At 34.3% G+C, this 13,624-nt stretch overlaps 3 protein-coding genes across 8 annotated transcripts; 1 reads left to right on the top strand and 2 right to left on the bottom strand.

Annotated features, from left to right (window-relative positions):
- Positions 1-806: 806 nt before the first annotated feature.
- On the top strand, positions 807-4,107 carry PI (K-box region and MADS-box transcription factor family protein). Its single transcript, XM_022298534.2, has 7 exons — positions 807-1,135; positions 1,290-1,356; positions 2,176-2,237; positions 2,353-2,452; positions 2,565-2,594; positions 3,055-3,099; positions 3,774-4,107. The coding sequence occupies exons 1-7, from the start codon at positions 948-950 to the stop codon at positions 3,915-3,917; spliced, it is 636 nt and encodes a 211-aa protein (XP_022154226.1). The 5' UTR covers positions 807-947; the 3' UTR covers positions 3,918-4,107.
- Positions 4,108-4,747: 640 nt separating this feature from the next.
- On the bottom strand, positions 4,748-8,047 carry LOC111025951 (Glutathione S-transferase family protein). 5 transcript variants are annotated; one of them, XM_022303916.2, is made up of 4 exons: positions 7,884-8,047; positions 7,737-7,778; positions 6,422-6,725; positions 4,748-5,580 (listed from the first exon to the last, which is right to left on the bottom strand). In XM_022303916.2, exons 3-4 carry the CDS (start codon positions 6,628-6,630, stop codon positions 4,986-4,988), a joined length of 804 nt encoding a protein of 267 aa, XP_022159608.1. In that variant the 5' UTR covers positions 6,631-6,725; positions 7,737-7,778; positions 7,884-8,047; the 3' UTR covers positions 4,748-4,985. The 5 variants fall into 5 exon arrangements, with proteins under 5 accessions (XP_022159608.1, XP_022159585.1, XP_022159594.1 ...); XM_022303893.2 differs by having other exon boundaries at positions 6,422-6,751; positions 7,884-8,046; XM_022303902.2 differs by having other exon boundaries at positions 6,422-6,751; positions 7,917-8,030.
- Positions 8,048-9,561: 1,514 nt separating this feature from the next.
- LOC111025937 (WAT1-related protein At4g19185) lies at positions 9,562-13,245 on the bottom strand. 2 transcript variants are annotated; one of them, XM_022303864.2, is made up of 7 exons: positions 12,827-13,245; positions 12,063-12,125; positions 11,793-11,909; positions 11,387-11,672; positions 10,593-10,748; positions 10,063-10,214; positions 9,562-9,936 (listed from the first exon to the last, which is right to left on the bottom strand). In XM_022303864.2, exons 1-7 carry the CDS (start codon positions 13,033-13,035, stop codon positions 9,726-9,728), a joined length of 1,194 nt encoding a protein of 397 aa, XP_022159556.1. In that variant the 5' UTR covers positions 13,036-13,245; the 3' UTR covers positions 9,562-9,725. The 2 variants fall into 2 exon arrangements, with proteins under 2 accessions (XP_022159556.1, XP_022159564.1); XM_022303872.2 differs by having other exon boundaries at positions 12,822-12,963.
- Between the last annotated feature and the right edge of the window lie 379 nt (positions 13,246-13,624).

Raw genomic sequence — 13,624 nt, forward strand, 5'->3', positions numbered from 1 at the left:
ATTCAAATAAAGAGAAGATCTCATGATAAGTGATACTATAAGGCCTCGTGTCCTTACCAACTGGATCACCCCTTGAAGGCATTATCATCCTAATTACTTATAAGTTTGGATATTAGTAATTACATACCCAACTTTATTTTTATCCCACACATCAAGTTTGGATAATTAGTAATTACGTACCCAACTTTATTTTTATCCCACACATCATATATATATAACCATTAAATAAAAAAAACAATTATATTGTATAGGTAAGCCTAAGGGTGTAAGCCGGCCATTTGAATTAGAGTTTATATTTCAATGGTGAGTGCGATACTCTTAATTATAAGTTGTAGGTTCGAAATCTCTATCGTTTACCGTCATTGTAATAAAATGACAAATCTTGAAATATAATGAATCCTACAAAAACTAGAAACGTTGTCCGATTTAGTACAGCTGAATAGATAAGCCACATATTACTTTCTCCCCCGCGTGAAAGTTCAACCATGTATTTGTTGAACTAAAAAGAAGATTTTGTTTCATTCTGGATGAACTAATTAAAGCAAGTTATGGAGAAATGGATGAAACCCAATGGTTAAAAAGGTGCAACAAAAATGAAAGTTTCAAAAATTAAGTACTTAAAACAGAGCCAAAACATGACCCAAAATCAAAAGTTGAAAATTAAATCACATCTGATATTGAAAAAGAAAAAAAAAAGGAAGGGTTTGCAGTTGGCTTGGGCTTGTCACCAACCCATAAACAAGCCCTCCCATTCTGCATCATTTAGAAAGTTTGTAACATTCCAAACCCAATATAGAATGCTCCTCTATTGCCTTTCCTCTCTCCTTTTTAAAGCTCTGCCAATGGCTGTTTTTTCTCTTCATTATTATGTCATAGCTCAAACTCAAAGAAGAAGAAGAGAATTTTGATTATTCAACTCAGCTGAAAGAAGAAGAAGAAGAAGGAAAATGGGGAGAGGAAAGATTGAGATAAAGAGGATTGAGAACTCAAGCAACAGACAAGTGACATATTCCAAGAGGAGAAATGGGATAATCAAGAAGGCCAAAGAGATTACTGTTTTATGTGATGCTCAAGTTTCTCTTGTCATTTTTGCAAGCTCTGGGAAGATGCATGAATATTGCAGCCCTTCTACGCCGTAAGCTAACATATATATATAGAGAGAGAGAAAAAAATATATTATATATATCATATGTTAAATTTTGATCTTTTTTTTTGGGATCTTGTTGTTGAATCTTAATTAAAGGTTGGATTTTGTTTGAAATTTGTTTTGTGGATGTGTGTTTTTGAAGGTTGATTGATATTTTGGATAAGTACCACAAGCAATCTGGGAAGAGGCTGTGGGATGCTAAGCATGAGGTTTCTTTCTCTCTCTCTCTCTCTCTTTCTCTCTCATGAGCAAGATCTAAGCTTTGATATGGATAATGAAACCCTAAAAGCTAATTTGATATGGGTTTCTTTTGTTTAGGCTGTGGGATGATCCTCTCTCTCTCATGAGGGTCAAAGATCTAAGCTTTTTGATATGGGGCAGCGAAACCCTAAAAAAAGTTTGGATCTTGGCTTTGGAGTTTGTTATATATATATATATATATATATATATACATACAAATACATACATACTAAAAGTATGTTAGAAAACTTGGCGTTTGAAGTCTATGATTTGATCTAGAAATGGGATTTTTTTTTTTTTTTTGCTAAAAGTATGTTAGAAAATATGGGGTTTCAAATCTATGAATTGATCTAGAAATGGGATGTAATGGGTTTTTTTTTTTTTTGAAGATTTTAAAGTTTTTAATAGTTTATTAGTATTTTGCATCAAAAAGGAAAGTTGAAACTAAGAGAAATGTAACATCTATGAACAGATCTGGTGATAAATGTGTCTTGGTTTGATGAAAACAAAACAACCTTCTCCACCTGATGGGTTTTTCAACTGAAAGCTAAGACACCCCAAAAAAAAAAACATTCATTTTCCAGTTTCATTCTTCTAGATCTCTTCCCTAGAAACTAGGGCAAAACCCAAAAGTTCTAAGTTAAATTTAGTCTTTTATAAGTTTAAGTTTAAGGAGTAATTACTGTATATTTAATTATTTATTCATATTCGAAATTGCCATGGGTAAATTTTATTCTTTTTTATATATATATTCTTAACACTCCCAAAATGTTTTTTTTTTCCTACAGAATCTGAGCAATGAAATGGATAGAGTCAAGAAAGAAAATGACAACATGCAGATTGAACTCAGGTATATATATGGAGAATTTTTTGGATAATATAAAAATAGAATTATTTTCTCTAATTAAATTTATTATAGTGAATTAATAATAAAAAAAATAATGTATATGATGATGACGAAGCAGACACCTGAGAGGGGAAGATATAACATCTCTGAACTACAAGGAACTCATGGCTCTTGAAGAAGCTCTTGAAAATGGCCTCACTGGTGTTCGTGAGAAGCAGGTTTTTCTTTTCTTTTCTTTTCTTTTCCGGGAAAATCTCGTCAAATAATTTTCTCGTTTTGAATTTTCTATTGAAATGTTAACTGAATTTTTGTTTGCTGTGTGATTTGCAGTCAGAGTTCATCAAAATGATGAGGACAAATGTATGTATATATGCTCTCTGATCTCTTTATTTAATTACTCCATATCCATTCAATTCTTCATTTTATTTTAGAACATGCAAAGGAAAAAAGAAGATGAAATATTCATTAGATTTTCTTTTGATTTTAAAATGTTTTATGATCTTGGTTAAATTTTAAAGGTAATAATTTGGCTTAATTATTTCAAAAATATTATTTTGCTTTCAAAATTCGACTAAAATTGTGAAGATTGTTTCTAAAATCAAAATATCTCCTAGTTTTTAGTGTTGTAATGAAACGATTTAGTGTGATGTTCAAATTAAATAATATTATGGAAAGACAAATTAACAAAAAGACAGTTTAAAAAAAATATATATCCAAACATATATTTTTACAGCCAATTTGATTAAATAGTGTTTAGAATTTAAATATTAATATTTTCTGATGAGATAAATAATTAATCCTCTTGGTTCAATATGAATAGGAAAGAATGATGGAAGAAGAGAATAAGCGCCTCAATTATGAGCTGGTAATTCCAATCTCCTTCTCAATTTTCAAGATTACATGTTTTAGTCACTAATATTTATTTAGATTTTAATTTAATCCCTATTATTTAAAAAAAAAATTAGTCACTTATGTTTTAATATATTCTTTTAGTATAAGATTTTTTTAATTATATATCCTTCCCAACAATATTGAGTGAGTTGGTAAAAATTTAATTTAGAGAAAGAATTCGGAATTTCTACAAAATTCTTAAAAATTTGAAGGATGAAGTAAAAACGTATAACTCTCTCAAGACGGCCAACTAATTCCTCCCTTGAACTTCTGTCAGTTATTGAGTAAATATCATGTTATGTAAATTTATCATTAACTAATTTTAATTTAATAATTGAAAAATGTCAAAAAGCCTAAGGGACTAAACTAAAAGTCCCTAAACAAATAGGGACCAAGTCGGAAAACACAAGTCTAAAACATACGTTTAGTTATTATTATTATTATTATTTTAGTACTGTGAAGATGGAGATTTGAACTCACGACCTTTTGATCAAACATACGTGCTTTAATCACTCTAATATGTTTAATTACTTATACGATCATAAAGGTTGATAATTAATGAATGTAAACTTTGAGATTCTCATAAAGTGTATTACAAATTAAGTTGGTTAATTTTTTATATATATATATTTGAATATATAAGTGCAGTACCAAAAGGAGATGGTAGCGATGGGAGAGAGTGTGAGAGAAATGGATAATGGATACAATCAGAGAATGAGAGATTTCAACTCTCAGATGCCTTTTGCTTTCAGAGTGCAGCCTATTCAGCCAAATCTACAAGAAAGGATCTAAAATTATCTCGTTCTCTCTTCTCTTTCTCTGTCTGTTAATTGTTGTTGAAGTTCGAACTCTTTATTTTCTTACTTTAAATCAAGTGTGTGCAACTTTAATTTGGGTTAATGCTATGTTATGTTATGTAATATGTTATTAATGTCATCATGAAAACTTTGGATATATGTTTTTAAGTACTTGATTTTTGTTATATGTGTGTGTATCGTCATGTATGGTATATATGCATGTGGATATAAGATGCTGAATATTAATAAATTTTATATCAACTTTTCAATTTAGTTTCCTTAGTATTTGGTACAAGTAATAATAGGGGATTTTGGTGTCTATTCGAAAGTTGAAGGTTCTATCTCATACCCTGCTCGTTGTAAGTATTAGGAAAAGGAGGAAAAAAAACGACTTCAAACCCAAACTGTTAAAATCAGAAGAGAAGTCTACCAAAAACAAAATGAATCAAAATATTCAAAAAAGTTTAAAATTACACGACCTCTACTTGTTTTTTAGTACAACATGTGGGGTGGGGATTCAAACTTCTGACCTCTTGGTCGGAGATAGATGTCTTGATGTCTTAACCAATTAAGTGATATTAGGTGGCTATACAAGTCAACTAATTAACCGAATAACCGAATTGATCGATCAAAACTTGATTCGATCAATTATTTTTACTTCAATTTATATTCTTAAATTGATGCTTGAAAGCAAAATCATGCATGGTTCAATAACAGAAACAATTCTACCCCGTAAGAAGTTTGTAAGTTCAAATCCTCATCCCTTCGGATGATAATATATATTTTGATACTCGAAGATACGTATCTCAGCCAAGTTATATTGCCTTAAATGTAATAGCATTCCACTTATTTGAAAACCACATAACAATAATCCAAATCAAAGATTCAACCTCCAATCCCCTGTCCAAGAAGGAAGAAAAATAAACACACAAATAACAAAAAGGGAGGTAAAAAATGGCAAAACAAATACATACACTTGACCTTTTTACCCCTATGACTCCTCCCTCATTTACAAAATATAAATATAAATAAAATTGTAATGACTTTATTAACTATTTCTCCATCAATATCTCCTCAGCAAGGTTCTCACATGAACAAAGAACCATGTTTTCAGAAGAGTTTTGTGCTTTCTCCACCCCTTGAAGTACTTCCCAATCACCTTCTTATAGCTTGGCCTCTGCTGCACCAAGATCCAATACTCACCGATGTTCGGTCTGCTGCCTATATACTCGTCCGCTACATTCAACACCACGAGTCGAGCCAGCACAGGGATGAACACAGCATCTGCCATCGTGAACTCTTCCCCTGCCAAGTATGCAGTCTCGCCTAGTCTCAATTCGATTTCGTCGAGAAGTCTGATTAGATGTTCAGTGCTCTGTTTGACAACAGTTTTGTTTTTCAATTCGTCTTCGGTCTCGTACGCTTCTCGCAGCTTACGATGGTATGCAGCAGCCATTTCGGGAGTTTCAGCCATCCGAGCAATCACCACCCGCCTTATAAATTTTGTAACCGAAAGGCGGTACTTCTCGGGGATGTGGGCAAGCGTAAAGAATTTCGGATTCCATTCTTGTATCTTATGCATCAATTCCACAACTTCTCCGCTGCTCAGTATTATATTATTGGTCCCTGAGGAAACAACTGCAATTCTCTCTATATACCTGAACAGAGTAACATCACAAACGTTACTTCAAAAAGTTATGCAGCATTGCTCACTTATTTACTTTCGAAAAATACGGTCTTCAGAAATTGTGACTAAATGACTTGTAAATGTTAAGATTATTATGCAATATTCACGAGCCTGAAATAATTTCAACAGGTCACAAGAAGCAACAAACTAAGAAATGACTGAGAAAAACAAATCTAACAAAACAGTTAACAAAAATATGTTTTCACTCAATTTTTTATTTTGACGAGAAATCAAATCTTTTATTGAGAAAAATGAAAAAAGACAGAATATAAAAGGGCATACAAAAAGGATATCCCAACGACAGGAGGCTCCCCTAAAGAAAGGGGATCCAATCCAAAAAGAAAACACTTGATAATTACAAAAAAAAAAATGGACCTTAGAAACAGACCGACACTGGATGTATTAAATATAATAAGCTCCCAGACCACTCTTAGAGATTCTATTATTTCCCTCAGTATGCATACCGCATCCCCACAAAATAGGAAAGAAACAATTCTAACACATAATATTTCCTTATCACGAAAAGGAGGGAACAATAGAACCTCCCCTATCAGATTCCAACGGTCTCTAATATGAACCACGACACTCCAAAAAGCTCAAAAAGCCTGCTGGGATATCCCGAGCGAACTGATAATGCCACAAAATTGATTCTTAAAAAACAAAATACAGTTTAAGAAGGAACTTCCGAAGTACTCCCAAGTAATTTATATTCAATCCATTTGTTTTCAGATTTGATGGTATGACCATAATCTTCAAGTCATCTAATGAAGCAAACGCTTTAAAGGGAGTAGGGAGGAAGGAGCAGGACGTACTGAATTATCTCGATGGTGTCAAAAATGATGTGCGAACCATTTTTAAACACGGGAAGTTTTGCACTTTGATTCATCTTGAAGAATGATGAGTCCATGTTCTTGGCCGTGATAGGATTGACATGATACGACGTATAATCAATGCCTTGCTCTTCCAAGGCAAGCCTCACCTTTTGGCTGTCCAATGAGTATGGATGATGATATAACTGCATTGCTTGGTTACTAACATCAGCTCCTCTAGTGAAATATCAATGGAGTAATTGGAGTTTTGCTCTTGGTTTATGGCTTAAGATAACACGCACGGGATCTGCAGGGAAAGATTAAGCTCAAAGCCTGCAATTACCGTGACGGAAAGCAATCAGCATCAACCATAATCACTCACATTTTTCAAAAAGAAAACTCGATTTGCCAAATAGGAAGAATGATGAAGATCAGACAAGGAATTCATGGAGAAAGTCATAAGCCAATAGAGTTCCAATGCGTATAAAAAGGACCCCCTTACACATTGAACCAAGAAAAACCGAAGCACGATCTCCGGTTTACCCTATGCAATGTCTAACAACTAAGCAAAAGGGGATGCTACCCACAATGTCACTTGATAGAAAATTCAACACCAGAGCTCTCCAAATAACATCTTACTCTTTCAGTTTCAATGCTACAATGTCAACAGATACAAACATTTGACAGTCACAAGACTCACAACTATCTTGCAGAAGATCAAGTTCTTGTAATAATATAATCCTATTTACAGTTGTGAGCAATGTAGAAAACTCAAATCAATTAGCTCAGTTTATTCATAAAGAACTCTGTGAAACAGATACTTAAAATATAAGATTTTCCCTAGAGGGGAAAGACAAATCCATCTTTCCAAACCCGTCACTTTAGTTATGACATAAGAGATGCAAAGAATATTGGATGGAGGTCACAATCACAAGAATCAAAGATCTGCATTTTAATTTGCAGAGGTTTAAAGTAGAAGCAACAAAGATTGGACTGAAATCATACATTGTACCCAATTTTCACCATATAAAAGACAGGCCCATCATTCCATAGCAGGCAAGTTCCAAAATTCCAGAGTGTGAAGACGGAACAACACAGAAGAACTTCATAAAAAATCAATTTCAGAACTCCCCAAAAGCAGCCAAATAAATACCCAGATACAGAAAAAACTTCTCAATACTCAGATTCCAGTTCCAACAGCTACACAATAATATGTCAATAACAATGACGAAACTGGGAATTAAGAGGGAAAAAATGACCCCCACAAGAAAAAAAGGCACAGAAACCACGAAAGAGAAGTAAAACAAGCGTCACATACCGGGAGGCCAGAGAATCAGAAACTATTCGGTTCTGTAGAAACCTGAAGAGGAAAAAGAAAAGAGAAAAATCAATAAAGATACAAAAGCCTTTTGCAGATTCGTGGGGTGCACATGAAGAAGAGGGAACAGAAGAAAGTTGTTTCTACTCTTCAATCGAGGTCTAACACAAAGCTTGATACCCCATCATAGAAAAGGAAAAAAGCGAGAGAATAAAAGTTCAGAATTGAGGCGATCTTTTGAAGGAAAGTGGAGTAGAAACGCTAAAATGGGAGCGTGGGGAATTCTGTCGCTGATATAAATGAGGAGTGGACACTCATTGGTGCTATCGATTTCATTACATTAATGGATGCTTCACTCGTTCACTATATTTACTAAGCTGACTGACAGCTAAATAATTCGTCTAAATTAGGGTAAGTTTGATAATGTTTTATTTATTGTTTTTTAATTTCATTTCTTGTTTTTTGTTTTCAACCATGACGTATAATTTTAATAAAATTATTTACGATAGGGACTAAATCGCTACAAACTAAAATAACGATTCTGTATTTTTTTTAGTACAACATGTGGGAGTGGGGATTCAAACTTATGACGTTTTGGTCATAGATAGATGTCTTAACCACTTGAACGATCAAATTGGAACTTTTGAAACCATAAAGACTAAATTGAAATTTTTGAAATTATATGAACTAGATTGAAACTAAGTCTAAATAGCTAACATGAACTTAACTCATTGATACTTGACATCTACCTCTAAACAAAAAGTCATAAATTCGATTCCTCCATCCTCAATTGTTTCTAAAGCATAGTTAGCGAATTGAATCTACACTCAAATTATAGTTGTTTAAACCATTGCGATGAAATTTTTGCCAGAGTGGAGTCATTAATGAGAAACAAACTCAATTTTGATCCAGAAAATTTAATTGGAACCATTCTTCATTTCTTGAAAAGTTAGTAAATAAAAGAAAAAAGAGAAGGGATTTATGATTCTCATTTCGGAAAATGGTTCTCATCTTGTTTAAGCAAATAAAAGCTAGGACGAAATTTTGTGATATGAATGGAAACAAACTCAGTTTTGATCCACAAACTTTAATGTTATCAAATTAAATCATGAATTTAAATAAAATAAGAATTTAAATTTTAAATGTAAAATATAAACATAATCAAATGTACTTATTGCCAACCTAATACCTTGTGTAAGCTTTTGCCTCAAAATAATAATAATAATAATATAAATAAGTAAAAACTTTATGTAAGCTAGAGGCACAACTGTGGCCCAAGAGTGGAACAGAACAGAAGTTGCAGAGTCGTACCTTTCATCTCTTCACAGTATTCACCTGTAAACTCTGCAGAATAATAATTTTCGGGTCATTTGTTCCCTGGAAGGGCCAAGTCTCGGTGTCCGACACGTGTCCCTCATGTTCTATTTTTTTAGAAATTGACCTATCGCCATGTCCGTATTGTATCCGTGTCGCATGTCTGTGATTCTTAGTCTATTCCAGCCATTGCAAGTAATCCATATCCATAAGTTTGGATACTTGAAGACTACTCCATACTAATCTTCATTTCCTTGTTCTATTTTTCGATTTTTTTCCTTCTTGACAAATTGGAGCGTGTAGACCGGGCCATAAGGCCACTCTGCCACTTCGACACTCGGTGAGAATCACGTTCCAAGCCAACCTGTGCCTTGACTTTCAACTATTGACATCTCTGGAAAGAAAACGCTATGCAGTGCAGCTAATCAAATACAATAAAGTAACATGGTTCTTTTCTATTTTGACCTCTGATAGCTTATTCAGCAAAAATATTATGATAGCAATACAGGGAGCAGGCAGAATAATGAATCATCATGTAATCCCATTGAAAATTACAACATTTGTAGCTTTTAAAAGATGAAGGTTTTTAAACAAAACCGCAGTTGAGTTGAGGCCACCTTTTGAAAAGGTTGAACTGTGAAAACTTTACATAAAAAATCCCATCGAAAGTTTGGTCTAATCTACAGATTTTGGTGATGAAGCAGACCCCGAGAACATGTGTCCTATCTGATATGCAAACTTGTTAGTCAATGGAGCATCTTTGTGAATAAGTGGCTCAGAGGACCTGCTTGAATGAGGTAGCAAAACCAGAGTCGCTTGTCGCTCACTATGCGACGCCCAAGTCACCAAATAAAGACCAGCAATAATTAGAGACCCCCCTAGAACACTGTTAACAGACAGAAAACAGCACCATTTTAAAGGTATAGACCTATAACCTTTTAGTTGAGGTAAAATGACCTAAACATACAACTTGCAACAAAATGCATAAAATGTTATGAAGATTGAGGCAGACCTTCCAAGATAAATAGGGCTTCCGATGAAAACTCTTGATAGAAGTGCAGAAGCCGCAGGTTGAAGTGGGTTGTAAAGAGCGACCAAAGCAGGCCCCAATATTTTATTGCACCATGTCAGGAGTCCATAATTGATTGCAGATGCAAAAATTCCCTGTAAAAGAAAATTGATTTTCGTAACCCTTTTTCTACATTAACTGTGATGCAAATGTTGGAAGTCACTCTTGTTGATAAAATTTCAAGCCAAGGAAAACTTCAAATGCTTCAAAAAAATGTATCTCTATTTGCACGGGAAGCTCCATTTTCTTCCCACTTTTTTGTGGTGGTGGAGTTGGTGGCCGGTGGGGTGAGGCGACGGTTTTAGCTGATTCGTCTTATTTTTAGTTTTCAAGTCAATGTATAAAGAGCACAAGCTAGCATATCGATATCATGCTTTCAAAACCAAACTGATAGGATCATAAACTTTACACAAGCAACAATATTCAAAAGTAAAAATTAAAGGGTACAGTGCCAAAACTGTGATCAAACTTACAGCATAAAGGACAGCAAAAAACTCTGATTGCGTCAAATTCCAGTCTGTGGATTCGTTGGTCATGAAGAAAGACGTGATCACCATCAATATAGCACCAAATAAATAAGAATATGCTGTGACAGATAAGTTGGCAGGATACTTCTTTAACACCCGTGCCTAAAATTTTACAGGAGATCTTTTAAACATCGCTGACTATGAAACCAAGAAAAAATAGTATTGCAGTATGAATGCAATGCACGAAACATTTCAGAATGGTGCACTATGAAATGAGACGATAGATACAAGATACCTCTGAAACCATGAGTAGTGTGACATCTACATCGCTGACTATATTCATTTAATTGCTTTCAAATTTATATCTAAGATAGAACTGAATTTGAATTCTCTGCCATAATATATTCAAAATTAACTAGAAGAAAACCCAAATGAAAAAAGAGTTGAAGAATCTTATCAGCTTCCATTTGGAACAAAATGTTTCCCAACAACTTTTTCTTGGCAGAATAACGCTTTAATCCCGTCTTTTATGTTTTCATGTAGTCTTCTACGTACCAATGCTTAAGGAATCCTTGCATGCTGGACTTCATCATTAATTGATTTTTCTGTTACAGTTCAGGACAATCTACCTGGGATCCATCTATCCTTCTCACCCCATAGATTCTAATTCCAACAATCCAAGTAAAACAATTTTGCAAAACACAAACAAAAGGAACCTAGATGTTTTCATCAAGTGCTGTTTAAAATTAGGAAAGAATGCTGTACTCATTATCAGAAAAGGTGTACCATCAGTGAAGTACCTGGATGGCCAAGAAAGCTGCCATGCACATACAGTTTCCTATCAAGCATAAAACCCCAATGTGAAAATAATCGAGGCCATACTCCAGAAAGCTAGACATTAGCCATCCAGCAGGCTCTGGCTGACCCCTCGCACTTATCTCGTTATGCGAGTTGAAGTCATGTTCACTGTTTCCAACCAAAGCTGGACCACGGAATAAAACCATCAATATGGCACCAGCGACACAAACAAGTGTACCTCCAACCTTAGCCTGTCCTTCAAGTTTAAGGAAGTTCACAGTCTCTGTGCTGCATAAATAATTCAAGATACGATATAGAACAAGGAACATATATCCATCTCACTTCAAACAAGAACTAACAATATTTTCAGTAAAATGATGAAATTAAACAGAGATAGGCCAAACTAACCCCATCATAACAGCAAAAAGGAATGTAAAAACTGGAATGGCAGGCTGTATGGCAGCAGCATAAGTTGGATTAGTGTAACCCAGTCCAACAAGAAAGAGAAGCTGGTTCCCAAAAATCCTGTCACAAGAAAAAAAAAGTACTAAATAGAATGTTTCTCCAGTTTCATAAAAATACTTCTCCTTCTACAAGAAGCAAGTAGTACTTCATTGATGAAAAACTGCATAGAACAAAAGAAGAACATGTCAAAACTGAAAAGGTATATAACCTTACCCCGTTAAACCAAGAATAAAGAACGATACGAAGAGGTCTCGAGTCATAGGCAAACGAACCCGCCTAAAAAGAAAAGGAAGAAACCTCAGATGTTAAAATGTCCATCCTCAGGACACCAGAGAGCCAAACATTTTAATAAAATGTATAAGAACGATAGTATGGTAGATAAAAATACAGATGGTTGGATTTTTATATACGTGCTTCTAAATTAAAACCTGTAATTACCGAATACCCATATAAAAACATTGCAATCTTTGCATGCATTATCCTACAGTCGTCAATGGATATAATCATTGGTCACCAATAGATAACGAACTTAATTCTTTTAATTTTCATGGGGAAAAGAAGAAACTACCTCAAAAGTCAGCATGAAGTTGAAACATATAACCAATCATGGCCTGAGCAATTAAAAAGGAAGTCCTAAATACTATCAGAAGCTGTAAATTATTCCTCAAACTCGCCTATTCAATCAGCAATCGCAGGGACGCCAAAAAGGTCGAAAGTGAAATGAAAGATCTATATGCTGCTATATTCGAACTTCCATGATCTACCTAAATTTCACCTTCCATCGAATGTCAAAAGAAGCAGAGTCCGATTCTCAAGAAAATACACACAAACAGTGATGATCCTAGGAATCAAATGACGCCATATCAAATTTTTCAAAACGACGATCAGATAAGCCAACGAAAATCCAAACAACTAATTTCAACAAAGAAAAACGACGAGAAAGAGATAGAAAAAATAGGGAGAAATGATAACTATACTTCTCCCGGACATAAGCAACAGGGGCAAGAATCGCGAGCGCCAACAAGTCGCGGAACAAACAAAACACGAGCTGGTTCATCCCAATATTGAGGGCGACTTTGGTAATAACATGGTACCCTCCATTGATCAACTGCACCAAAGCCATAGCCGCGTGCGCCCTCGACACATCTCCACCACCTCCGTTACCTCCTCCGACCGCTGCCGCCATCCCTCTCGCCGCCGGCCGTTGACAAGCTCAAGTTCCGATCAAATTCTAAGAGAGAGAGAGAGAGAGAGAGAGAGAGAGAGAGAGATGGAAGCGGAACGGCAAAACACAGAGAGAAAGAAAGGGCTGGATGGCGTTCAGTTGAATATCATCTTTAGCCAACAATGGAGTTTGGTGCATCAAATCTGAAAAACTTCTCCATCTTCTCTTGCAGTTGAAGGAAAATTAATTTTCTTAATTTAATTTAATTAATTAATTAATTTCGTTAATTGTTATTTTATTTTATTTTTTCTTTTTTAAGGTCATTGGAATTTGGAAGTTCCTCTTTCTTGTTGATAAGGAATGGCGTTTCTTTGTCGAGTTGCAGATTTTTTTTTTCTTTTTTTCTTTTTTCTAAATACAGTAAATACGGATATTTATTTACATACCATATTTTTCATTGTTTTCCTTATTATTCCATATCATCGTTTTTATGGTGTTTATTTTTAATTTTAAAGCCCATTCACTTGCCTAAATAATGATGATGTCCAAATGTAATAGTAAATATGACGCTGATATTCTAGAGGTTGATGGTTTACTGAAAATAATTTTA

This window comes from Momordica charantia (genome assembly GCF_013281855.1).
Source record: "Momordica charantia cultivar OHB3-1 chromosome 11 unlocalized genomic scaffold, Mcharantia_2.0 BLBB01000011.1, whole genome shotgun sequence".
Taxonomy (NCBI): domain Eukaryota; kingdom Viridiplantae; phylum Streptophyta; class Magnoliopsida; order Cucurbitales; family Cucurbitaceae; genus Momordica; species Momordica charantia.

What these genes read in the sequence shown, in the direction of transcription:
- PI (XM_022298534.2), top strand. Translation starts at nt 948, where the DNA reads ATGGGGAGAGGAAAGATTGAGATAAAGAGGATTGAGAACTCAAGCAAC. An exon ending in TATTGCAGCCCTTCTACGCC is followed by an intron (nt 1,136 to 1,289) that starts GTAAGCTAACAT and finishes GTGTTTTTGAAG; the next exon opens with GTTGATTGATATTTTGGATA. An exon ending in AGCGCCTCAATTATGAGCTG is followed by an intron (nt 3,100 to 3,773) that starts GTAATTCCAATC and finishes ATATAAGTGCAG; the next exon opens with TACCAAAAGGAGATGGTAGC.
- LOC111025937 (XM_022303864.2), bottom strand. Translation starts at nt 13,035, where the DNA reads ATGGCGGCAGCGGTCGGAGGAGGTAACGGAGGTGGTGGAGATGTGTCG. An exon ending in GTTGCTTATGTCCGGGAGAA is followed by an intron (nt 12,126 to 12,826) that starts GTATAGTTATCA and finishes TTTTCTTTTTAG; the next exon opens with GCGGGTTCGTTTGCCTATGA. An exon ending in TTTATTCTTGGTTTAACGGG is followed by an intron (nt 11,910 to 12,062) that starts GTAAGGTTATAT and finishes TTCTTGTGACAG; the next exon opens with GATTTTTGGGAACCAGCTTC.
- LOC111025951 (XM_022303916.2), bottom strand. Translation starts at nt 6,630, where the DNA reads ATGCAGTTATATCATCATCCATACTCATTGGACAGCCAAAAGGTGAGG. An exon ending in GACACCATCGAGATAATTCA is followed by an intron (nt 5,581 to 6,421) that starts GTACGTCCTGCT and finishes TACTCTGTTCAG; the next exon opens with GTATATAGAGAGAATTGCAG.